This window comes from Symphodus melops, assembly GCF_947650265.1.
Source record: "Symphodus melops genome assembly, chromosome: 1".
Classification (NCBI taxonomy): domain Eukaryota; kingdom Metazoa; phylum Chordata; class Actinopteri; order Labriformes; family Labridae; genus Symphodus; species Symphodus melops.
The window spans coordinates 54681694-54707915 of record NC_136691.1 but is presented as its reverse complement, the minus strand read 5'-3'; the positions used below and the strand labels follow the sequence as shown (position 1 = coordinate 54707915).

Below are 26222 nucleotides of genomic sequence, written 5' to 3'. Positions count from 1 at the left end.
GCGATCGTGTTGTTTCCCGTGGATCGATCATTTCGACACCCTCACTATCACATCTTTGACCTCCTGACCTTTTTACGTCAGGAGGTCAGTTTTACAGCCCCGGTGATTCCTGATAACGTCGTAGGCTGAAGAAAGAGGGAGTGGACTCCTGACCCCACTTTAACCCGTGATGAGAAACTCTAATCTCAGCATGAGGCCTCGTCCTCCTCTCTCTCCTCGCCGCCTCTGACCGACCAAAGCAAACGCATGTGTACTGATAGAGAGACCACAGTGTAAATACAGCCTCCAAATCTCACGGCTGATTAAAACCGTGTAAACACCATGAAGAAGTTTCAGAACAGAAAAAGGGGAGGGGGGAAGAATCTGGACCCCGCTGTGGGACGACAACAGTGCAAGGTGTTTTAAAAGTAAACGCCGCTCTGTCTTTAAGTAAACGGGATTTTGTGTGCTCGCCATTCACGCCTCTCTGTGTGTCCTCCCTTCAGGAACTGGTGTCCTCACACCGTCACCAAGACGGTGACCTGCCAGGTGCAGAACGGCACGGTGCTCCAGCGGGTCTACCAGACGTGCCGCTGGCCACAGGGATGCACGGGAGGCAGGTGAGACCGCGAGAGGAACTCGCCCCCCCACACTAACACACTGGAGCGTTCAAGAAAGATATACGACCGTTACAGAGAAGATCGCACCGCCGTAAAACACGCAGAGGGACTCTCTTTGTTAGTGAGTCCTTTTATAGACTGGAACAGGAACGAGTCCTAAAACCAGGAAGTGAGTTAGCATTTTAGCGCCACAGGTTCTAACCTCTAAAAGTCCATGTGGATGTTGAATGAACTCATAGACGCCTAAAATAAGTTCTGTGTTTAACACAAGCTGAAGAGATGTTGACGTTTTGTTAGACGAGATAAACTACGTTAGCTTAAAACCCCCACTTGTGAATTTTAAAGTTTTTGCGCGTACTTAAAACAGCGGTTGCTAGCAAGTGGCTAACTGAGGCTAGACAAGTGGTTGTCATGGAGACATTAAACGTCAATCACGCCGGGGGACTCTCTCGCTAATCCTCCTCACATGTTTTTCAGCGCTCTTGTAAATATTACGTCAAAATCAACCGCCCGCGGTTTCGTTAGCTTGTAGCATTACGTTAGCTTTTTACTTCTCTCGGCTGCATTAACTCTTCAAACTTCATTATAAATGATGTTAATCTGTAAAGATTATCCAGATGAACTAAACAGAAACGTGTGTTTGACACAGAGATTATTTTCTGCGATGATACAAAAAAATCCCGTAGATGAATTCTCATTCGAACCTGTGGCGAAGCGACCTCCGGGTTAGCCGACAAAAATCACTTTGTGTGTGTGTGATTTTGGACGTAGCCAATGACTTTATTTCTTATAAAATGGGATGTGCGCATAAATGAAACGCTCAAAATCTACTTCACACACACACACACACACACACACACACACACACACACACACACACACAGAGCTGTTGTTATTTTAGATTTTATTTGTGTTTTCCAGCTATCGGACCGTCGTCAGACCTTCCTACAAAGTTGTGTACCGCACCGTGACCTCTCTGGAGTGGAAATGCTGTCCAGGATTCAGCGGCGCCGCCTGTGAGGAAGGTAAGTCAAAGACAGCGGCCTGGTTTAAACCGCGCATTCACGTCCCGTGAATTTTGAATCGGTCGCAGCATTTACACGTCATCAACCTCTCCGGGGAATTCTCCCGGCATGCTGGCAGGAAAAAAAGTTGAAATAAAGTCCAAGCTAGTTTTAGCGCTCGTGTGTGTGAAGGGCCGAGGACGAAGAAACGTCTTTCTTTAAGTTTGTGTCACATCTGCAGCCTGTGTGTGTTCCTTCCAACACGTGTGCGAGTGATGCTTTTTAAAACAGGAGTGATCTCCATTAGGGCTTACATAAGGCTGCTTCTGTCTTCCACACGGAGAGAGAGGAAATCAGATCCCTCCGACTGGTCGCCGTGAGTCACATCCCGCCCGCTTTATTAATCATTTTAAACGAGCTCATTTAGAGGAGTCATGGCGCTACGTACCGACCGATCCTCTGGTGTGGTTTAGAGTTTTATGGTCCGGCTGCAACCAGAGTCCACATCCTCTTAAAGTGCCGATGCTTAGCCCTGCTGTTTTCATTTTTCAGCTACAGTAGCTGCCCACACACACACACACACACACACACACACACACACACACACACAGTGTATAATGACTTCCCCTGGCACTGGCCCCTGTGTCTCTGCAGTCTGGGGAGAAGGGTGGAGTGTCTTGTTTATGCAGGGACCCAGGACTGGACTGGGTGTAACGTAAATCGTGACACAAAGGACAATAAATGTTTTCAGAGTTTTAAGTGGTCATTTATTTGCTGTGCTGTTCCCACTTCAAGGTGAGCTAAGAGCAGAGTTCAGCTTGTCTGCTGAAGTTTGCTCTCTCTCTCTTTCCCCGCCTGCTCGCACATCCAAACATTGTCGCTTTTTTTTTTTTTTTTTTTTTTTTTAAAGACCCTCTTCTCTTCTCAAAGTCAAAAAACAAACCGGGTGGACTTCACTTCACAAAAGCTGACGAACACACAGTCAAACGGGGGGAGGAAATTATCCAATTAAGTTGTTGCTTGGAGGAGATTCCCCCCGCGGTTGTCATGGCAGCAGGGGGCTGTCGAGCCCGCGGGGATGCTCGGATTAGCACACTTATCTGAGCGTCGTTCCGGGTGGCTCAGATCACAGGCAGCGCTGAGTGGAAGTGACAGCTCCCATTCACGGGGGCCTTTTACTCCCCCGGCACCGTGGATGCTATCCAGGGCCCACCGGCACTTTGTTCTGCCGCCGCCACCGCGTGAGTAGAACCTCTCACCAGCGCAGAACCTCACACCCTGCTGCTGTCTGCGTCCTCCACCCGTCTTTAAGGAGACATCAAATCTCACACCCCGGGCTGCTAAAGCTGCACTCTCAGCTTTTAATACCTGTGTGCGGCTCCATCCGTAAATCTCCACCTTTTTCTTTTTTGTGGGATTTCCAGACGGCTCGGGGGAACTTGTTTGACCCTGAGATACGCTGAATTAAACGGTCCAGGAATGAAGCGCCACCTTTTATATAATAGTGGCTTTAAGAAATCTTCCGTCTAGACGTTAAACACATTCTTTTTGATCTCGTAAATCTCATCACCGGATACATACGTCTTTAAAAGACCTCGCCGCTCGCTCATATACCTTCGCTCCCATCATTGCTTTTCCTTCGGCTTGTCTGCTTTTCACAGACTGTGGAAAATGTGTATGATCCGCTCATTTATTCACAGCGCCATGCTTGTGACTCCGGCGTTCTCTCAGCAGGCCCCCCCCCCCCGTCTGCGTCACAGCAGCGGGACTCTGGGAAAGCGTGAAGGTGCGGCGAGAGTCGAGGGCGTGCCAGCAGGTTGTATTTCAGGAGACGCTTGGGGAGGTTCCTGGTTCGAATCCCCGTCTGACATAGGGCCTCACTGTGTGGCGTTTCTGGGCCCTTTGCTTTTATTTGAAGCAACATCTGAGGAGAGACAGGAAGTGATGGGAGCAGAGTGAGAGCGGGACAAAATTAGACAGATACTCTTTTTTTTTTTTCTTCATTCAGGTTTTTGAACAGATAAACAAAATCCTGTTTCCTGATATGTTCGTGTTTTTGTCTGAATTTTATCCAAGTGAAAAACTGTCTGAAAGGATGGAGGTCACGCTCTGGTGGTGAGTGCTGCGTGTTGCTCCCTGCTTCCTGGTTTGTGACTCTATCCACTGTCATATCTCTGTCCAATCAGGGCACAGAACTCCGCCCCTTCCCAAAAAAAAAGAAAGAAGAGGTCACTGACCTTCGTCGACCTCATTTTACAGTTTTTTGACTTCTTAAAAATCCCTGCAGGTGCTCTCACCACGTTCAAACATGACATCACACCCAGGCGGGTTTCTCTCTCTCTCTCTCTCTCTCTCTCTCTCTCACCCCGACCTCGGGTCTTGGCTTGAATTCCAGGCCGGTGGTGTAATTACCGAGTCCTAATTGTTTTCGACGAGGCTTGAGGAGATATTGTCTTACTTCAGGATCGGGAAACACAACAGTCTTTATCCCTGATTGAGCCCGAAAAAAAAGCAAAGTGAAGGCAAAGTGTTTGCAGATGGAGGCGCTTTGATAGGCTGCCAGAAACGGAGATTTAATGTATGCCTGTTCGGCTTTTGGCGATCGTTGTAAGTAAACTCTTATTCTCCTAACTTATTCAGCATCAAACACAAATAGACAAATTAAAGCTCATTTAGAGGCAATTTGGTGATAGAAGGAAATCAAATGTAACCTGTAAAAGCAGCATTACTACATTAGAGCGCTCTCTAAGAGGTTGTCTGCTCGTTTTCATTGAATCGTATCGGTGTGAAGACGACACTTTCCAGACAGCAGCTGACGTCTTGGCACTGCTTTTGATTAATGGACGGCCGCACTTAAAAGAAATATGGAGGGGGGGGGGGGGGTTGGGCTGGATGCAGAGACACATATGGGAGGAATGTGGACTTGAATTAGCACGGCTGTCAAAGCTCCGCCGCGGGGGTCCCCGCATCGCCGTATCTCACAGCCAAGTGGTGGCTGCGTTTTTTTTATTTTTTTTTATTTCAGGGTCCCAATTATGGTGCGGCTCGGAGGCAGAGGCTGTAATAAGCCGCCAAAAAAAGTAATCTGTGTTTTCACAGCTCAACGCGGCTTATCACAGGCCTCCACGCTAAACCCGCCGCTTTAAACATCCGTCGGCTGCAGCCTGCCATTAGCAAGAAGAGGAGTGGGAGTGTGGACGCCGGTTCTGTGTGTCTGAATGCCAGAGTGTGTGTGTGTGTGTGTGTGTGTGGGTGGGAGCGTGAGGTGTTGAGGATTTGTACAGTGAGGGATGCAGCTGTTCTGCGTGATTAGCTGTTTTAATAGCAGCCGGCTTTAGTAGCTGTGAGATGAGCCGGAGGTCAGAGAGGTGGCGAGCTGAGCCGGAGCAGGTGACCTCCTCTCACAGCGCACAGAGCGGCCTCCGTCTCACACATGGACTACTTACTTATTTTATTTTATTTTTTTTTCCCAGAAATAAAATTCCAGGACACTCGTCCCTTGAACTGTTCCCGTTCCTCACAGCAGGAGGTTTTTTTTCCCTGCAGCTGTTTGGGGCGGCGTCTCGATGTCACAGTACTCGAGTTCATCCTGATGGTCGAAACTAAAACTAAAACCAGTTTGCCAGATTTGTGTCACGCCAGCTGAGACGTGCGGAGCCGTGAAGAGCCGTCTGATTCCTCACTAAATGATTTATTTCTATCTCGCTGCTTCCTGGTCGGTTTGTTCGGAACAGGCTTCAGTCCATCAGTGGATTCTTCCTCCGTGCTTCAACACTGCGGGACAAAGAGCGCAGTGAATCAGCCTAACTGGAGCTCTCTTCCCCTGGTGTCTCCTTCTAGTGTCTCCTTCCCCTGGTGTCTCCTTCTTGTGTCTCCTTCTAGTGTCTCCTTCCCCTGGTGTCTCCTTCTAGTGTCTCCTTCCCCTGGTGTCTCCTTCCTGTGTCTCCTTTCCCTGGTGTCTCCTTCTAGTGTCTCCTTCTTGTATCTCCTTCCCTTGTTGTCTCCTTCTAGTGTCTCCTTCCCTTGCTGTCTTCTTCTAGTGTCTCCTTCCCTTGTTGTCTCCTTCTAGTGTCTCCTTCCCCTGGTGTCTCCTTCCCTTGCTGTCTTCTTCTAGTGTCTCCTTCCCTTGCTGTCTTCTTCTAGTGTCTCCTTCCCTTGTTGTCTCCTTCTAGTGTCTCCTTCCCCTGGTGTCTCCTTCTAGTGTCTCCTTCCCCTGGTGTCTCCTTCTAGTGTCTCCTTCTCCTGGTGTCTTCCTCCGTGCTTGAACCCTGGGACAAAGAGCGCACTGAGTCTTGACATCAGAGCGAAGTCACAGGATGAAATGAAGAGAGATCATGAAGGAGGTTGTCCTGCTCGTCCCACCTTCATGAAGAAGTTTGACTGGAAGGAAAAAGTCTGGATGAGATCGAGCCCGTCTGTTTGCATGCACACATGCAGGAGTTTGGTGCATGTGTGAAAGCAGCTATAAAAATCACCTTTTCATTCAGCTTCTCTCTCTCTCTCTCTCTCTCTCTCTCTCTCTCTCTCTCTCTCTCTCTCTTTGTCCTGGGGCACATTCCTGTTTCTCCCTGTGTTTGCTTTAGCAGGTGTTAAATATGTTACTCTCTCTCCTCTGCTGCAATCCATTCACAAAAAAAAACAAAACACACATCTGCAGTCAGCACACATCCAAAGTATTTACGCAACCATAAGAGGGAATCTACAAAGACACATAAATCAGCGGCGAGCGAGCGAGCAGGCGGGCAGGCAGGCAGCGAGCAGAGGAGGCCCCAGCAGCTGATCCTCCTCTGTTATGTAAATGGCCAGCGCAGCAATGAAAAGCAGCTGAAGAGACGGCGAGCTGGGCCGAGCGCCACACATGAGATTAGACACGGGAGCGTCCAACGTTTCAGCCCACGCTGCTCCGCTCGGGGGAGCAGTCATAACAGTCATTAATTAACAAACAACGGCTCTGAAAACACCGAGCGGACATCTTTAAAACGAGCACGCGGGCCGGGGAGGCTTCTTATGTAAGTGTGTGTGCTGGTATGTGCATCAGGCAGGACGAGTCACCGACGGGTTCAACTATTCAAATTGGAGTAAACATATACTTCTAATTATGATAATGGCTGTTTGACATGATGTTGAAATGAACAAGAGCTCTGAGCTGATGCTGTCACTGTTGGCTGAGTGGTCAGAGGCTCCATGTTTAGAGGCTGTAGTCCTTGAAGCAGGACACCAGGGGGGAGCCTGTCTTTTTAAAAAAAAAAAATATTTCTTTGATTTCGAGGTCGCCATAAAAAGATCGAGATATTAAACTGTGAAATCTCCCAAGACAACAAGATGGAATAAGATTTTGAGTTTGGCTCGGATAAAAGACGACACTTATAAATATAAGACGACCTTCCTGTTTTAAGACGGGGGACAGGGGGGGACAGGGGGGGACGGGAGATTCAAAACAGTCGTCCTCACATTTCTGACGATGCTTCATTCATAACTGATAATCAGATCTCTCCTCCGTCCTTTAGCTCCCGATGATCATCGTGTCTCCCTCTTTGTTTGTCTTCCCCTGATGTCTCCTTTCCCTGGTGTCTTCTTCACTGTGTCTCCTTCCCTGTGTCTCATTCCCCTGGTGTCTCCTTCACTGTGTCTCCTTCCCCTGATGTCTCCTTCCCCTGGTGTCTCCTTCCCTGTGTCTCATTCCCCTGGTGTCTCCTTCACTGTGTCTCCTTCCCCTGATGTCTCCTTCCCCTGGTGTCTCCTTCCCTGTGTCTCATTCTCCTGGTGTCTCCTTCACTGTGTCTCCTTCCCCCCAGTGTCTCCTTCCCCTGATGTCTCCTTCACTGTGTCTCCTTCCCCTGGTGTCTCCTTCCCCTGGTGTCTCCTTCACTGTGTCTCCTTCCCCTGGTGTCTCCTTCCCCTGGTGTCTCCTTCACTGTGTCTCCTTCCCGTGTCTCCTTCCCCTGGTGTCTCCCCCTTTGTTTCTCCTTCACTGTGTCTCCTTTCCCTGATGTCTCCTTCCCCTGGTGTCTCCTTCCCTGTGTCTCATTCTCCTGGAGTCTCCTTCACTGTGTCTCCTTCCCCCCAGTGTCTCCTTCCCCTGATGTCTCCTTCACTGTGTCTCCTTCCCCTGGTGTCTCCTTCCCCTGGTGTCTCCTTCACTGTGTCTCCTTCCCGTGTCTCCTTCCCCTGGTGTCTCCCCCTTTGTTTCTCCTTCACTGTGTCTCCTTCCCCCAGTGTCTCCTTCCTATGTCTCCTTCCCCCGGTGTCTCCCCTTGGTGTCTCCTCCTGGTGTCTCCCCCTTGTGTCCCCCCCTGGTGTCCCCCCCTGGTACTGCGGCTGTGAGTGGCAGCTACTCTCAGTCGGTACATTTGCTCCGTCTCGTGTTGTAAACACATTTAAAGTCTCGACCTCGAATATAAGAGGACCCGTCTTTGTCTCGTCCTCAGACAGTCGGTGTCCTCAGAAAACCCACGTGGGTTTAATGCATCACGCTCCATTTGTTGACCTGCGTAAGTTCTTAAATCTAAAACGCCTGACAGTGAACGGTAAGACAGCAGACGCACCTTCGGTCGAGTCCTTCTCTGACACACTCGGCCTCGATTCGGACTTTTTTTGTTTCTGGCTCCTGAACTGGAAATGCCTTTTCTGCTCACTGATTTATTTATTACGTCCAAAGACTTTCCCCCGGGACTGCTGCATTGAAAACGGATTTTCCTGCAGTCAGAGAGGAATAAAGTGGGCCGAGTCAGCAGCACAGAAAAAGGGGGATGAAAATAGACACACACACACACACACACACGTGCCATGGCAGCTGGAGTATTCTTCTGTCCCCAATAAAGCGAAGGCATTTCCCCCCCTCACCCAGGAGTTGAAGTGGACTGCAGTGCTGACAGGGCGACCCACAAACAGACGGGCAGCGACAGCTCACGCTATCAGGAGCAGACGCTCTGTTCCTGTCCAAGATAAGACCACGTGAACCGCTTTAATCGCCCCCGAAAGAAGAGAGAGACAAAGCCTTTAAAACGCCACGGAGAGGCCCGACGTCTCGAGCTGGGAATGAAGCGCTTTGACGTCAGTGTTCAGACAATCGATGGGACGTTTGGGACGTCCAGCTGTGATGAGTTCAGGGGACCCGCTCAGATCTTCTTCCTGAAAGGTTTGCATGTGTCCTTCATGCCCGGTCTCCAGGCTGCTGCTTCTGTCCTCGAGACTGTCGAGACGTCCCGTCGCTGGATGTGTTTCTGCCTCCTTCACGTCTGATGGACGAAAAAAAAAACTTTTCAGAGATGAATTTTTAAAGTAAGATTGTGGGATGATGTGAAAACGATGTCAGACTGAAGAAAAGTTTGCAAAGTCTTCATTTAACGGGACCAAACATTCAAACCCAGAATTTGATTTCTGCCTTTCATTTAAAAAAACAAAAAGAAAACCAGTCAAAGTAAACACACTTTACAGAAACAACCAGATTCTTTTTCCTGCAGCGTCACTGCTGGTTTGTTTTTCTCGCCTCCCTGCAGCCGTGATGATGTAGCTGCTCGTTTGTCTCTGTTATGAGTCCATAAACACAAACAGCACCACATGAGAGAGGCTCCAGTGCTGCGGCTCGGTGGGAGGGGACTTCACCGGGCCAACCTTCAAACCTCCTCCCGCTCTTATGTACACATAACCACAAACAGACCACCACATCACAGAGACATCGCGGCGGTGTCGTGGTGACATCATTTATGGCCTCTTGTATCACGGACCTCCCAAACACCCCCCCCCCCCCCCCCAGTTCAAAGTCACGGCCCTCCTCTGACTCTGCAGACTCCGCTGGTCTTTCTGCATATATTTCCATTCGCTCATGTGGTCGATCCGACGCTCGGCGTGGTCAGTGGAGCGCTTCTGATGGTAGTGATTAGTTCTGGACGAGAGCACAAGAGGAGGTTTTGGATGAACTAATCCAGCATTTTGGGCTAATTAGCGTCATCGCTGGTTTGCTTTCAGAGCTCCGACCTGACAGAGGAGCGGGCTCTTCCCTCGGGGAGCCAATACTGTTGAGCAGAGAGGAATGATGTCACATGATTGGCTGGAAGAGGGAAGCAGAGGGTACCAAGACTTAAGACCTAAGTCTTTAGAGATGAAGACAAAGACGTCCCTCGCTGGCACAAGCTGGAGTCAAAAGGGTTCGGCCTGTGGCAGATTGATTTTCTGTTTGCGTCATCAGCTGAACATTTCGAGGCCAATTTAGCCGTTTTATTCGTTTAACTTTTGAACCCAAATGATTGTATTTCAAAGTGTCGTCCTCGGCGTCTTGAAACGCCGCCATCCTCCTTTTGAATTCACGACTTTTAAAAAAAGCTTCCTTCGAAGAGCTCATCCGTGACGTGGAGCTTGTACAGTCGGAGGCTTTCTGTGACGTGACCATGAAACCCACCAAGAGTAACCACAAATCAGCAGAGACTCTTAACTCTTGTTTTTGTAGCATTCTGTGAATATCAGAGTTGCACCGATACCACTCGTCCAACTTCTTCTTCTTCTTCTTCTTCTGCCCAATAAAAACCCCTCTGCTCTGAATCAGCAGTTGCCAGCGTTGAATTAATGCGATGCAAGAGAAAACCGCTGGCGTCTAACGTGCAGACAGCTGAGGCTCAGTTGGTAGAGTCTGGTCGAGGGTTCAATCCCCAGCTTCTGCAGCTATAGCTCCGTTTCCACCGAGCGGTCCGGCTCGGGTCGTCTCGGTACGGCGCACATTTCGCTGCGTTTCCATAGACTAATCCCGGGAAAGATTCCCAAATAACCGATCCGTACCGTCCCACTTTTTGGGAGCCTTCCGTTGGGGTGCCAAGAATATCGAGCCGACCCGAAAAGGTGGAGCTAAACACCGCAGTCCGCTGATTGGTCAAAAGAATTGTCACTTCCCGTGTGACATCGTCAAACAAAACTCTACCGTGTTTAAACCATTGACTGTAACACAGCTGATTGTTTACGTGTATTTGTCCTCGCCGCTCACAGCCTTCTCTGAAACAAAGCTGGATTGAGTTCTTGTAATAAAGAGTCACATGACAGTGACAGAGGAGATGAACTGCTGGATGTCCTCCAGCGTTGGTTTTGATTGTGTCGCGTTTTTCTCCTTTGTTGAATATGTTAGTTAGCGGTTAGCGGCTAGCTGTTAGCGGTTAGCTATTAGCGGTTAGCTGTTAGCTATTAGCGGTTAGCTGTTAGCTGTTAGCTGCTATCATGTGATGCCATCTGGCTTACAAATAGGGCACGGGTGGCTGTGGAAACACAAACAGGATCGGGCTTAATCAAACCAAACTGTACTGATCCGCACCGGACTGCTGTGTGGAAACGGGGCTCAAGTGTCCTTTGGTGGAAACATTTGTCACAGCGGCGTGTGAATGTGTAGGCGTGACCTGCAGTACTCCTTTGAGTGGTCTGGAGACTGTACCGTCTATTCACCATCAGATCACGCCACATTATGTGCAGATGGTTCAATATCGACTCTTCCTGACACTACAGCGATGCACGGGCGCACGTGCTAACTGCAGTTAGCTTCAGATGCAGGCCAGTGTTTATTCTGCAGGCTGCAGCACACGCTTAAACAAAACGATGAAATGAAGTCACAAAGAGTCGATCACGGATGACGAGTGGCAACATTACAAGAAATAAGACAAGAACGTGTAATAAATTACAGTTTGTTTTGCTTTTAAAAAGTCGTGACACGGCCAGTTTATGATGAAGTATCAAAGTGTTTCCAAAGCAGATATTTTATTTCACTTTTTGTGGAGAAACCATCGGAGTGTCTCCGAACGCTATCTGCAAGTCATTTGCTTTAATGCGTGTGATATTTCACATCGGATTCATTTTCTTAAATTGAATTTCCTTGATGTTGAAAGATGTCCGAGCTGAGCTGCGTTCAGTGTGGAGTGGCGCCTGACGTATTCAGAGTGCTGTTTACTCCGTGTTAATAGAGCATGTAAGACATGCATCATTTAGGAAAGTGCTCCTATCTCCTCTGCCGTCGCTGCTGTGCATCGTCTGGGGTCACATCTCAGGGGCTTCTCTAACACACACACACACACACCACACACACACACACACACGCACACACACACGTTTAGGCACGCTCACTCTGCAGACTTTGGCACACTTGGCACTTCCTTTCACCGTCTTTCTCACACTCCTTGAGATCAAACTGGGGACACGGGCTGCAGTGCACATTGTTCAGGAAGTGTGTTGAGCTTCACTGGTTCAGGTCCAGTGTGTGTGTTTCTGACGGAGGTGTGTGAAGGTGCTGAAGGGGGGGGGGGGTGTATTGAGTCTGAGAGGCCTTAGCAGGGTGAGCTCATTAACAACAGGACGTACCCCTGAACCTCTAAACCCAGGCCTGCATTCCACCCGCTCCGCTGCCCCCCCTCGGGACTCACTCAGGGGGGCTTTAACAGTCCTTGTGTTTTGGTTGGACCTTCGCCACAGCCCGAGCAGAGCTGTGCATGACGAACCCCCCCCCCCCCTCCCCCCTCCCTCTCCTGACCCTGGATCAGGAGCGTAAATAAAGCTCAGTCGAGGGCGTCTGTGTGTTCCTGCTTCCTCAGGTGTTTATGACTCTCTCACTCATTCATGCTGAGCTCACAGCCGGGGTCTGGGAGCAAACACACACACACACACACACACACACACACACACATGCTAACAGCCTCAAACACACCTGCTCTTGCAGCCACAGACACACACACACACACACACACATCAAGTCTGTATTTACAGCAGACCAAAATAACACATAAAACTTTAGTCCCTTCAGTTGACTCAGGTCACACAAACAGTCGGCAAAATCTGCTGAGTCACTGTAATCAATAAACAGACTTCTTTGTCCCATTGCACTAAACTCTGTACTCAGCACTTTGAGATCCTCAAATGTAAAGTGCTCGTATTATTATCTTTCTAAGATGTGTTAAATGCGGATGCTGTTATGTCGGGAAGCACAGAGGATTTGGTTCTGCACTCACATCAGGTCTCTGGACGTCCCCCATCATTACGTCCTATTTACACAAGACCAGAAGGATTGTCCTCGGTTAATGCGTTTTATATGAACCCCTCACTCTGCCTGTGTAAACCGAGCCGCTCCGGTAAACAGAGCTCCATTGTACCAGAGTCACTAAATCTGCAGACAGACGGGTCCTGGACCTGGTCCTGGACCCGGAGACACGGAGACGATATTACAGTCTGTCACGTCTGCGTCCTCTCCGGCCCTCTGCTGCTGCTTTGTAATCCACTCCTCCTCGTTTAGATGGAGGAGAGCTGATTGTGTGAACGCAGAGTGGATACGAGAGAGGGTGGCTCGGGTCCAGACACGCGTGTTCCTCCTGAACCTGCCGGCTGGGAAAGACACACGGCGTCTTTTTAAGGAGAAGTCGTCTTTGTCTCACCATATTTGTATTTAAAATGAGTTGGTGTGTGTGTGTGTGTGTGTGTGTGTGTGTGTGTGTGTGTGTGTGTGTGTGTGTGTACTGTCCACAGGTTGCCAATTTAAAAAAACACAAACAACAGTGTCTATAAATAATTGGCACATCTGTTTCGTAAGACAGGTGGCAGAAAGAGGAGACCATCAAAAGTTTAAATTGCACTGACGTGTTGCCGACGTTTCAGTTTAATGAATTCAAGCAGTTTTGAGAATTTGCAGGAGTTTGTCTCAGAGGTGCGTGAGGAGGAGGAATCGTATGATGTGAAAAATCCAGATTCTTATCCTCTGAGACTTTAAATAAAACTTCCAAAAATCAATTTTCTTTTTTTTTTTCTTTCTCACAGATGACGTGTGTGTGTGTGTGTGTGTGTGTGTGTGTGTGTGTGTGTACTGAATCTAAAAAAATAGACTTTGAATCGGACCTTTTTAAGCAACCACTTATTTAAAAGCATTAACAACTGGCTTAAAAACATGTGCTCGGATAATTCTTCGACTTTTGGAAAAAAAAAAAACCTTGACGATGAAAATATGGAAAAAAAAAAAAAAAAGAATTGATGGCAATAGCTGCTTGTGGAATATGCTTGGAAAGCTGAACTGGAAACATGACATCTCTCAGGGACAATTTTAGCCAGTTAGCTGTCCGAGCGTGCAGCGCTCCCTGCCAGGGTGTTGATTGCCTTTAGTTTGTTGGTAAGCACATGAAACGCCCTTCTTCTTCTTGTCATGATGCTTTCTGCATTATCATCCCCGTCCACCCATCTGTTCTGCTTCCTGTTTATATACAGACGTTTGCTTGTACAAATGTTTGCTCTTAAAAATGTTGTCATAAATAGTTTTGACTTGAAATTAAATTCTGATTCAAATCGTGACCCCCCCCCCCCCCCCCCAAGAATCGAAAATCGAATCGCGATACATCCAACGATTTCCAGCCCTGCAGTTTGTCTGCAACTTTTTTTTTATTTTTATTTTTTTTAAAGCAAGAAAGAGTCGGAGTAAGAGCCAGAAACACACAGAGAGACATGGCACTGCAGGATTGATACTACACGGGGCGTGGAGAGAAGAGAAGTGGAGCGTTTACTTTACTGGAAAGGCCTGTCGAGAGGACAAAGAACAGACTGAAGTAATAACCATTATGAGCATCATTCATACTTCCTTTACGAGCCAAAACCACAAACTCTTCGTAAAGTAACAGACCTGAAGAAATCAAATCAGATTAGAGGCTCTCTTGTCTTCGCCTGACCCTCTCGCAGTCCACGCATCGCCGCTCTGTGGGTGTGACGGGCCGCCAACGGGACGCCAGCGAGGGTGAAAGGGCAGAAAATTGAAGGGCGCATGGGTTTGTGCTCTCCTGATGAATAATGGCGAGCATTGTTCCTGACGTTGCACCACTGATTCAAGGTTGTTTCTCAACGTGCTTACATGGTGTCAGTCTTAAATCTCTGTGACGCGGCCACGCTGTGGGAGGACAGTGTGTCCCCGTGAAGCGAGGGAGAATCAGCAAATCACATTGAAAGCGAATGATGAGAGCCAAAAAGAGCAACTCAACATTTGGAAAGACGATTGGCTGAGAGTCTCGGGTTGTCAAAGTATGAGAATCCCTGACTTTAAACTTTTGAGATACGCATCATTAATGAAAACCAGAAACTAAAGATGAACGTAAATGAAAGTTGCTGTATCTCATGTCATGGTTTCATGGAAGCTCTTTACGTAAACCAGGATTAAATAAATGTCATGTAAACGAGCCCAGCACTGATAACTTCCTGCACGCACTCCAACATGGGGCAACGCTTCAATACGGAGACGTCGCCAAACGTGTTTGTGCAACTTGGAGAGAGTCAACTTCTTCACTTTTTTGCCTGTTTGTAAGTAACTTTGGTGCTTTTATGGAACTTAAGAAACGTCCATGTGAACAACCACAAATCTCTTGGAGTTCAAAATACAGTTTGACTGAAGATCTAGTTGTTAAAGATTTTATACTTTTCAATAAACCATTGACTTCTTAAGAATCTGAGATTGAAAGATTAGAATAAATATGGACCTCTTTGGAGAAGCCTGTGTGAGAAGCAGAAGTGAGGACAGTCTGATGAAGCGTAACGAACCGTTCGATACGTCTTCCCCTCGTTTCACCCCGTCTGACATTTTCCCCACTGTCGTCGTCTTCTTCTTCTTTTATTCCACAGTTTACATCTTCTCTCGCCAATTAACTTTACGTTTACGTCCCCCCCCCCCCCCACACACACCTCCATGTCAGAAGCTCAGGAGCGCCCCCATGAGGAGACATGAAGGAGTAACGCAGTCGGGTGAGGAACTGACACCTGCAATTTTCTGTTTCTGTCGATCTGGTAGATTCGAGTCTTTTTCTTCTTTCAGTTTTGGTCCTTTTCCTTCCTCGTCTTTCCTTCCTCCTCCCTGTTAAGCTGAAATCTCTGGCTGGAATAAACGCCTGGCAGAGTCCAGAATGAGTGACGGGGGAAGTCCCCTCCTCTGATAGTGGAACTGTGATGCAGGCCTCACACACTCCCTGATCCACACGGGGACCGGAGAGGGCACGAGGAGGGGGGGAGAGGGGGGATTACAAACCCTGCTCAGGATCGTTCATCCATCAGAGCGGCTCTTTTTGCCAAGCTGGAATTCCTTTCCCCTGGCTGCTCCTGACTGTGCAGAAACCTGAGCCCCAACTGAAGCCAGTCCGACTCCCCGCTCCAAAAGTGCAGCTGAGTTTGTTGGACTTTTAGGAGATTTTTCTCCGCTAAGGCAGAGGCAGCTTCTGTCAGCAGCGAGACCCCCCCCCCCCCTCTCTCGTACAGTCTCTGAAAGATCGATCTGAGCGGCTGTGCAGTGGACCGCTGGAGCTTAGATTACCATCAGCAGCGGTTTGACTCCGCTCTCGTCTTCTGCTAATGCCGTCTGATGAAAGTTTAGGACGAATCATTGATAAAAAAAAGATTGTAGATTTTGGCAGCTCACCGCGCAGAGGTAATGGAATATGGACGTGCTTAGCGGAGCGTCCATTTAAAAGGTTTGTGCTAAATGATTAGATCTCGAGAAGCTTTGCAGAGTCATCGTTTACACCCTCGGGTCCAAAATCCCAACATCGTTAAACATGTTCAGGATGTTTTAAAGCACTACGTTTACGTTTACGTCCTCTCTTTATTTTCAGACTTTAAAGAGCAGGTGTAAAAACGACCCCCGACGTGTCTGCAGGGCACACGGACGCCGCTCTGGACGGGACGCTGGAGTCTTTTGGCTTTCTCAAGATCCAAGAATTTCAGATCTTTGTGTCTCTCATTATTTCAGTCAGAATCGATTTTCACAACAACAACAAAATAATCATTTTAAAGCAGACTTTCATTTTCCACTCTCATCGAGTCTTTTCATCTCACCGCTGAGTGATGTCACGAGTAATTCTGTCGCTTTCATTAAGCTTTAAAACTTGAATCCTTTGTTTAAAGAGGTCTGGTGTATAGTTTGATGCAGATGGGTGTTTAATGACTTTTAAAGGCTGCTTTGCCCTTAAAGTGTCACTTGTGAACCTGACAGCTTTTTTATAAGTCGTTTAACACGGAGCTGATGGAGCAGAAACCGCTCTGTTAGCCTCGGCGTTCTCATGCGAGGGCGGAGAAGTTGTTTTTATGGATCAATTAAAAGACGATAAACATGAAAGGATGGTGAGTAACTTTAAATCTTTTATGTGAGGAGGGTCATGTGCTGTTATATTATTAGACATGGTTTATTTGAATCAGGGACATTGCACAAAAAGAAACATTAGAGACGCTTTGGACCAGATTTAGCTAACTTAGCTAACTAGCTCACTTCCATCTCTCGTCTCTGGGCAGCTGATGGCGCACGGTACACGTGGATAGATTTTAGCGTGGCCTCTGGATCGTGATGCGCGTCGTATCGAGGGGTTGACGCGCCGTGGAGACGGAGAGTTAGACGCCTTTTGTTTGGGGACTGCAGGGTGACTCGCCATCAAGAGAGTCGATACGAGAGTCCGCTTGAAGCTCGCTGCAGAAGCACAGGAAGTCTGAGGACGGGCGACGTCACTCAGACTTTGTCCAAATATAACAACAATCATTTCAAGATGAACAATGATGAAACAACTGATTAACAGCAGACTATAAAAGGCCCCTAAAAGGTGAAGAGCTGTATTTATTTACAGTGATTCACCTCTCCATGAAGAGTCATGAGGAGGTGACGTCGTAAGTCAAACTGGAAGGTAAATCTCTTCATTCTGCACCAGCGATTCAATAATTCGTTCATCGTCGTATTAATACTCGTCCCAGCTTTACTCCCTGCAGTAACCTGCGGGTGATCGAGGACTGCGGGGGGAGAAGAAGAAGAAGAGCTTCTCACTTCTCTCTCGGTATCTTTGAGCGCTCGTCGTTTTGATTTACTTTGTACATTTTTGGGCTCGCAGTCAGACAGTGGGACACATCCATCCGGATTTTACGCCTCAGCCAAGACCTCCAGGACGGCTCAGAGCACAACTCAGACTCCAGACGTCAGCGGCCGAGAGGGGAGGACAGGCTACACACACACACACACACACACACACACACACACACACACACACACACACACACACGAACACTCGAGACGCTACAAAGCACACACACTTGACAAGACATATTACGTGTTTTATCTCCGTGTGTGTGTGTCAGACAGCAGCTCCCTGTGACAGACGAATGTTTATCTCCAGAGCTGGAAGTTCAGCTCGTCACCTCAGCGTCTGTGACATCACGTTGACTACCAGAAGTTGTTTTTCAGAATAAAAGCAGGTTTTGCACCAGACGGGGGGGGTAAGTGAGGTAGGACAGTGAAAGTGTTGACAGTGGAGTTAACCTCGATCAGCACAGTGAGGCTGTTGTTCAAAACTCTGTGAATGCCGACATGGACAAGTGTGTGTGTGTGTGTGTGTGTGTTCTCTTGTAACGCGGTGCTGAGATAAGGCCCTGCTGCAGCCCTGCGTGGTGGACAGACCCTTGTAGACATGTAGCGTGACGTTGTCCACGCCCCGTTTGTCCTGACGTCCTCTCTCTCTCTCTCTCTGTGTGTGTGTGTGTGTGTGTGTGTGTGTGTGTGTGTGTGTGAAGACGGGGATGGGTCTGTTGCGAGGGGTTTGATGTGTGTTTCCTCTGATCCTGTTATCTGCTTCCACTCCCCTCCTGTCCGTGTGTGTGTGTGTGTGTGTGTGTGTGTGTGTGTGTTCTTTCATCACTGTGTGTGCATGTCTTCACACAGTCTGTGGGCATGTTGTGTTGAAGAGCCTTTCAGAGATAAGACCCTCATTCTGCTGTGAGGGGAGTGAGAACACACAGAAGCATCCCGTCTTCCTCCCCCTGTCTCCTCTTTTGTCTTTTCTCCTTCTTCATCCTCTCTCTCTCTCTCTCTCTCTCTCTCTCTCTCTCTCTCTCTCTCTCTCTCTCTCTCTCTCTCTGTACTTTGTGAAGCTGTGGGAGAGTCTGTGTGTGCCCGCTGCAAGTCTTTATCCCGACAATCGTCGTCGCATTAACAGCAGAGCACTCCATCACCTAGCAAACTGGCAAACTGAGAGAGAGAAATGTTGGACGCTAAAAAAAAAACACACTAAAGGGAGGAACAGTGCATCACTGAGAGCTTTCCAGCGGCCCCCGCTGCTGCTGTTTGAGCCAAAAAAAGAAGCAAAATCCCTCCTCTCTGAAGTCAATAAATCTGTCTGTGAGGCCTAAAGTTAAACACCAGTGACTTTACTGTGCGGCTTTATCTCCCTTACATTGAATTTAATATTTTGTAGTGTTCTTGTACATTTCTCACAGCATCGTGACTGGTTGGAAATAATGTTTTTATTGATTATTTCTAGGGGTGGGACTCGAACATTTTAATTAATTAACTCAGGGCTTTCTCATTTATTTATCGAAATTAATCACATTTTAAGTGCATCACAATATTTGCCCTAAACAGCAACACTTCTCAATCTAAATGGATTTAGGTGGATGAATGAATACAGTGCATTATATTTTATTTGCTTCTCAGTTTCATAAAGCTGTTGGATCTTGTTTGAAATAGTTTTTCTGCACAGCAGCTGGAAAGTTGGATCACATGTTGCTAGCTTTAGCACATTTTCTAACCCCTCATCTTCTATCACTAATAGTGGTCTACAGTCCAGAGCAACCAATTTAGAGAGTGAATTTGTAAGTTTATCAGATGTTGAATTACTAATTTTGGTCCTGCAGACAGTTGTTGTTTGTACTTGTGGCGAAGCTAGCACTAAGCTAACGCGAAGCTAGCGATAAGCTAGCGATAAACTAGCGCGAAGCTAGCTATAAGCTAACTGCGATGAAATGTGTTTAAAGAAGTCCCACCCCTAGTTATTTCAGAGACTTACCATGTTTCTCATTTTCACTTCTGCCCGTCCTTTTCTCACCGGCCCTGGTTGGATTTTAATGGAGGCGTTTTGCTGCTTGTTTATGTTGAGCTTCAGGTGAAAACAGTTTCTGATTTGTAAACATGAAACTCACTGAAGAGTTAAATCTCTACTCATCACTCAGCATTTGATCATCTCTTAATTCATTAAATCTGGCTTCAAGATTGTCGCTCTTACTTATCCCCCGCTGTAGACATATCATTAGCCTAAACCTAAATTATAAAATGAGAGATTACTTATTATCCTCCTTTTCCACAAGTTTAAAGAAGTCTCAAATACAAACCCCTCAAAATCAGCCTCGCTCAGCCCGTCCTGTTTGTTTACTTTTCGAAAGAGTTCCAGTTGTTCTGGTCAGGACTCTGCTTGGTGTTGAATGAACCTGTTGAGCTGTGTTCACACATGCACACCTGAAAATATCAAAATCATTTCCTGAGTGAGCTGATGTGAGAACGCAGCAGGAAGTTCTCCGGAGAATTCACCTCGAGCCAATGGGAGGGGGGGGGAGTGTCGTCTGCTCGCCATTTTGTTCTTCCCCACTCTTTTGTTGGTGTTGGGGTACCTGATGAACTACACGTTGATATAAAGGTAAATATTGTCATTATAGTGTCGTATAACGGACTGTGTTGCTTCATCTACCACTCCTGGGTCTTACCTCAGGAGACCCCCCCCCCCCCCCCCCCTCTCTCCGGAGCAATCCTCCTGAAATGATCTAGATATTTTCAGGAGTGCATATTGCTCGCCACACACTACACAGTAAATAAGAAGAAAAGTGTTTGCCATCATGTGTGGGGTCTCTCACATTTTCAACATCTGTTAGGACTTGAGGGTTCTTTGAGTGTGGGCCAGACTTTACGCTCACAGGTGCGACTACTAACGGCCCTCCCCTCCATTTCATGTCTTTTCTTTGGCTTTCATTCCCAAAACACTTCAGCCCCCCTGATGTCGAGAATAAAAGAAAAAAAGAAAAGACCGTCCTATCTGCAGAAACGTCAGAAGTTTGCTCCTCTGCCCTGCTCAGATCGGGACGCTCCTCTGCAGCTTATCATCCCTCCTGAGGATCACAGAGCGCCACTACTTATCTCCAGTGGAGCATTTCTCAAACAAAACCGTAGCTGGCTGCCTGCATGCTTGAGTCCTGCTGTGTTCCCATCTGTCAGAGGAGGCGGACATGAAACAGAGGCACAGGGGATCGGGTTAGGAGTAACACTGCACAGACCCGAGGCAAGGGTAAGGGTCGGAGTGATTTGGTGTGTGTGTGTGTGTGTATGTGAACAGAACAGACATGAACTTGCAGATGCAAAAATGAAACCTCTGCAGAGCTCCTCATTAGTTATAACACGGGTCTCCAACGAGTGTTACTTTAAAATTCAGTGTGGCCGAGAGCTACTTACGTCACTCGCTTAAGTTTAGTCGCAAAATGTCTCAAAAGAAATGAAACGGCTTATTTAAGCTTTGCATGGTGTCCGGAGATAAATGTCGACAACCTAAGTTTACAAAAGCACTGTTCAGACTGACATTGCAAGCAGTGATATCTACGTCCACCTCAGCGACGTTTCGCTCTCACTCTTTAAGTCGTATTGCGGCGGCGGTGAGGATGAAGAGCCCGGGTGGGCTCGAGCTGAGGCGGCGGGATCCCATGGACACAGACACAGGAGGTTCTAAGATGCCAATTCCTTCTAGAAGTATTCTCTGAATCAGTTGAGGACACGGCAGTGTGTGTTGCAGACGTAAATACAGAGTGGCCTGCGGTGCTGTGCATTCTGGGAGTTGTTGTCTTTCATCCACATTAGCCAAAAAAGACACTTTCTCTGTCAAGAAAGCACCAACTTCAACATTGACTGTTCGTCACGTTTCCACGACATACATGACAACACAGATTCATGTTTCAACGGGTGAAGTTGTGTGCACACACAATCAATATTTCTGCGTTTACATAGCCCGTCCTGTCATTATTATTATTCTTATCTGTGGGGCGCTGAAATCCTCTGAAGGTCAGTTTGTTTATTTCCTGCTGCTCGTGTGCGTTCGTCATCAGGATGGAGATGCTGCAGATAGCTCAGGCTACACGCGGATTAGCCTGCTAATTAGTGTCATCTACCTCGAGCGCTGTGTCTGCTTCAGGTGCGAGTTCTCTCCCTGACGTCTGTCTATAAAAAAAACACTGATGTGTGTTTGTCTGAGGATGCAGTCAGTTTGTTTTCAGAGTGCCCACAGGCCTCTCCTGGGTTAGCCTTGTTAATCCGCCTGTTGTATCGCTGACACAAAACCAGAGGCGAAAGCTTTTCTGTCATCTCTGTGTATTTGTCTCGCTTCGGGCTGTTCAGGGGAATTCAAATACTTTACACATTGTGTCACAAGAAGAACTCCCTCTCCTTCTTTTCTGTGTTGTCTCAAACTGAAAACCTGCTGTTGTTTTTTGTTTTTTTTTCCTGCAGAGGTAAAGGGTCGGACTATTTTGGATCTGTTCTGAGGTCGCTGCAGATCAGTCATCGTGTTTGTTTTGTCTGTCTTCTGTTTGGCTGGATGTAAGTTTAGCCGGTGTAAAGCCTGCAGCGCGGCGCGAGCGATCGGGCCAATGAGGACCAGATTGTTTCTTAGTCTCTCACATACACGCTCATTTATGTCTCGTACTCGTCAGGCGGTGTAAACTGTGTGCCTGAAGGAGGAGAGGGGGTGATGAAAATCTCCCTCGTTTATGATTTATGTTTTTGTAACCTCGGTGATTCCAGGTCCAGCATACCTGAATTATTGCAGGAATTAAGGCTTTACGTCCTGCAGGCTGCCCGTCAATCACCCCGGTGCCGGTTAGCGCTCTGCTGGATTAGCGCAGGTTTGACCCTCACCAGGTGCGTGCGGCCTGTGTCACCGTCCTCAGCTTGGCGGCGGTGGTGTCGTGTTGCCTCCCTGAGCGTCCACCTGAGTAGAAGGCTCACTTTTCCACACGCTATCACCCCGACCCAAAAAAAAAGCCCAATCAGCTTTGATCCCTCCCTGAGGCCCCTGGAAGTAAGTGGGGTCTAATCCCCAAAAAGCCTCAGAAAGACACAGAGGAATGCCTGGCACACAGCACACCATTCACCAAGGGATTAGCCCGAGATAAGCTTTGACTCTGCCCACTCTGCAAGTTTATACGCGTGGGTTTGTGCTGTGTGCATGCATACGTTCATGTATGCAAATTCTGCACACATGTATGCATATGAGGGCGAGACGGGCCAAAGAAGTCAGGAGCGCTTTGGCTGATTCTGCCAAGAGAGTTGGGTCATGTGAGGTTGCATGCTAATTAGCAGTAAGTCATAACAAAGAGGGCTGGCAGAGTCTCAGCTCTGATACCCCGGGCTTTGAAAAGCAGCAGGAGCTTTAAGGAGGCCACGTTACGTGTGCCAAGCTGAGGGTGCACTGGTACGAAAACAAATATTTACGCAGCCAAGTAAAACCTGCTTCCAAAGGATACGGGGAAGTTCTAAACTGAGATGTCCAGATAGCGTTTTGTCCTGTTGCATACATGAACTACACGTTTACAAGCACAGTCGATTTGATTGTTTGGTTTACTGTTTGAAGTCATGTGACCTGAGTGTGTGTGAAGTGTGTTGTTGTAAATCCACTCTGATCCTGTATTTGATCATGTCTATAAACCCCTCTATTTCAGCCCTGCTCAGAACAGGCTGTTTCTGTGTCTGTAGCTTTAAATATGTAAATGAGCTGTGTCTGACCACGCCCCCTCTCTGGAAGGGCTCGGGTGTACTCGCTGCTTTCTGGCTCCATGTCCTATTGTTTACGGTGAGAAGGCAGACTCAGAGGGCAGAACAAACACCTAGCTGTGGGAGTGTCACCCACCTGGGGGAGGGGCTACTGCCCTTTGTGATGTCATGAAGGGAAAATCTCCAAACGGCCTGTTTGAGCACACTTTCTGAAAAGTGGAGCAGGCAGAAGACTGAGAGGATGGACTTTTCTCATCATTGTAGACAGACGAGAGACACCTGTTAGAAGAACATGGAGAAGAGGACTTGAGGACCTTTAATAAGATCTGATAGGTTGATTTTTTTAACTCGTTTGTCATCATCATTTCTGGCTGAATTGTGCTTTTTTATGATCTGCTCTCTTCGAGCACTCTGAGTTGCTCTTTGCATGACCCGTGCTCTACAAATAAACCCTCCCTTGCCTTACATGCTCTCGTTCGAACGGATGAATTTTCCCAACACAGTAAGTGAATTTCTGCAGTCACTCATCTCATCTCCCTCACGATGTGTCGAATGATATACAAACGTCGTATTGAGCGTGATAAACTGTATCATAACATCGCAGAACATGTGCGAAACAAGCGTCCAGTTACTCATCCATGAGCTCATAACTCAGAATTATAAATTTGCACGACTGAGCTTTGTGTAAATATCCGTTTTGACAAGAGTCCACTGAAAGTCAATACATTGTAATTGAATGATAATGAATTATGACCCAGCCCTTGAGCAGATGCAGACACACAAAAGAAGCCAAACACTGATTTGGACATAAGCGTGGGCCTGATGTAAACCTGTGTTTCCTCAGTAATTAGATAACTGCCTGCTCGTTTGTCAGTCTGAACCTGAAGCACTTCCATAAACATCTGGAGCGCAGGAATCAGCAGCAGCTGATCTGCGTACAGTTTGATGGCATCAGGCGCTCCTCTGTCTGAACACATCGATCCTCGGAGGAGAAAGCTGAGAGCTGCAAACGCAAACCTGCTGCTTTTCATTACGCTGCTCATTCTCCGCAGCAGCAGGATTATACAAGTCCACGAGAGCCCCCCCCCCCCCCCTCCGGTCTGTCAGAGGGGTCGGAGCAGTATCAGGTGGAGGGTTCACACATCGCACGCTGCTGCTGTCAGTCCCAGTCCTGTGTTGTGTGTTTTAACAGGTGCAAACATGCACATAAATGGAACAACCATGTCGAGGATGCAGTCTGCAGCCACGCATCAATCTGTCGCTGCGCTGGAGGCTGGAGGGAGGGAGGGGGGCAGGGGGGGGGTGTTGATTCTGGCGCTCTGCCACAGCCGTGAGGTCTCACACATATAAGCCTGTCAGTGTGTTAAAGAGGGATGGAGCATCAGTCAGTAGATTTTGTGTGAGCTTGTGTCAGAGATGTGTCTCATGTCAGTTTACTTCATGGTTTCTTCTCTTAGAACCTTTTTTTTTTTTTTTTTTTCTGATCCGTTGTAAAAACTGCGGACGTCGGCGCCGCTGTGTTTGTGCATGTCTCACCTGTGTGTGTGTGTGTGTGTGTGTGTGTGTGTGTGTGTGTGTCAGCCTTTCATGCGCCTCACGCACTTTGGACTCTAACATCACCCGCTCGCAGGGTTGAATGAAAAAGTACAACAGCAGGAATCTCAGAGTAAAAAGTGAAGAACGTGACGTCTCCATGTAGTGAAGACACGACCCATCAGGGAGGGAAGCTGTTTGTCCTCGTTTTCCAAAGTGAACTCTTTCCTTTTGTGGAAACGGATTTGAGCTTCTGACTGCTTGAAGGTTTTCACCTTTTACACCGGAGGTCGCGTCAAAGCGTCAAGCGGCAACTTCCAGCGGTCTCCGGAAGTGCAAAATCCTGAACATCGCAAGTCACGGAAAAAAGACGTTATTACAGGATAAATGAACAAAACAGGTCTAATAAGTTATTATCATCACCTGCACACACACTGTGTGTGTGTGTGTGTGTGTGTGTGTGTCTACTTTCATAAACGGTCATGAACGATATGTGTTATCAATAGATAGGAGCAGCAGAGGAAGCAGGGGGGTTAAGCGGCTTGCCCAAGGACACATGGACTCGTGGCAGCAGGAGCTCGGGATCGAACCCCCGACTTTCTAGTTGAGAGATGACCGATTCTACCACTGATCCACAGCCGCCAGGTACGCTGCTGGAGTTTGGAGGCTAAACAGCAGGATATAAGACTTTAAAACTACAGCGTGTGTCTGGGGATGATGCGTTCGCTCTTACTTGTGTTGGATTTGAACATTTTCCTCTTTTAGTTTCGATCTCAGAAAAGAGATATTTCCCCATTGATTTCCTAAAATGTTTTAACCTCCCATCATGGGACGTAATTTCACACAATTAAAAACTCCATTTTAACAACAATAATAACAGGGTGACGCTCGGAGGGGGCCTTAGTTTATGTTCCTACAGTCTGTTTGTGCTGGCAGGGAAACGTTTTTTTCACAGCGACGAGGGATTATCGGATGAGAGGATGTTGCAAATAAAAAAATCTTCTCACCGCCTCTTGTCCCATTAAAAGTGTTGAAACAGTGCTCTTTTCACTCTCTTACATCGTGTGTTTTCCCCTCAGAGCGGGGCCGAATACCTCCGCTGAAAAATAATCCAAAATTATGCGGGAGAAAAATGGAGATTAGGGAGTCATACGAGACGTCCCGGAGGAAACTGACAAATCAAATGATTTGTAATGCTGGAGGAAATGGACGACGCTCTCCGAGAGAAGCTGAATCAGGAGGAAAAATGGAAACAATAGTGAAGACAGATTTGGCCTACTTCTCGCTCTCAGTTCATTTTAAAGTGGTGCGGAGGGAGGCAGGTTTATGGTTTGCTATTGAAGCAGAATATCGGCCTGATGGGAGTTGGAGTAGCTGCAGCTCTTGGCTCTGCATGACGAGTGCAGTCGCTATCAGTCATCGTGTTTGACTGGATTCGTTTGTGTTCGGTTGTCATGGATCCTCCTGCACGCTTTTTTTAGTCAAAGAATTGATTGTTTTTAAGTGTTTACACGGGTGGTTAAGTCGGTGCAAACTTTCTCTCACGTGAAAGCA

At 47.6% G+C, this 26222-nt stretch overlaps 1 protein-coding gene and 1 long non-coding RNA gene across 6 annotated transcripts in view; one reads left to right on the top strand and one right to left on the bottom strand.

Annotated features, from left to right (window-relative positions):
• Positions 1-26222, bottom strand: part of LOC306840968 — a 240569-nt gene that overhangs the window by 86257 nt on the left and 128090 nt on the right. The window lies entirely within an intron of this gene.
• Positions 1-26222, top strand: part of emid1 (EMI domain containing 1) — a 63995-nt gene that overhangs the window by 6435 nt on the left and 31338 nt on the right. For all 5 annotated transcript variants that reach the window (XM_079370220.1, XM_079370218.1, XM_079370219.1 and 2 more), the window contains exons 2-3: positions 486-599; positions 1521-1624. In XM_079370220.1, the coding sequence (XP_079226346.1) occupies positions 486-599; positions 1521-1624 (218 nt within the window). The remainder of the gene's footprint in view (positions 1-485; positions 600-1520; positions 1625-26222) is intronic.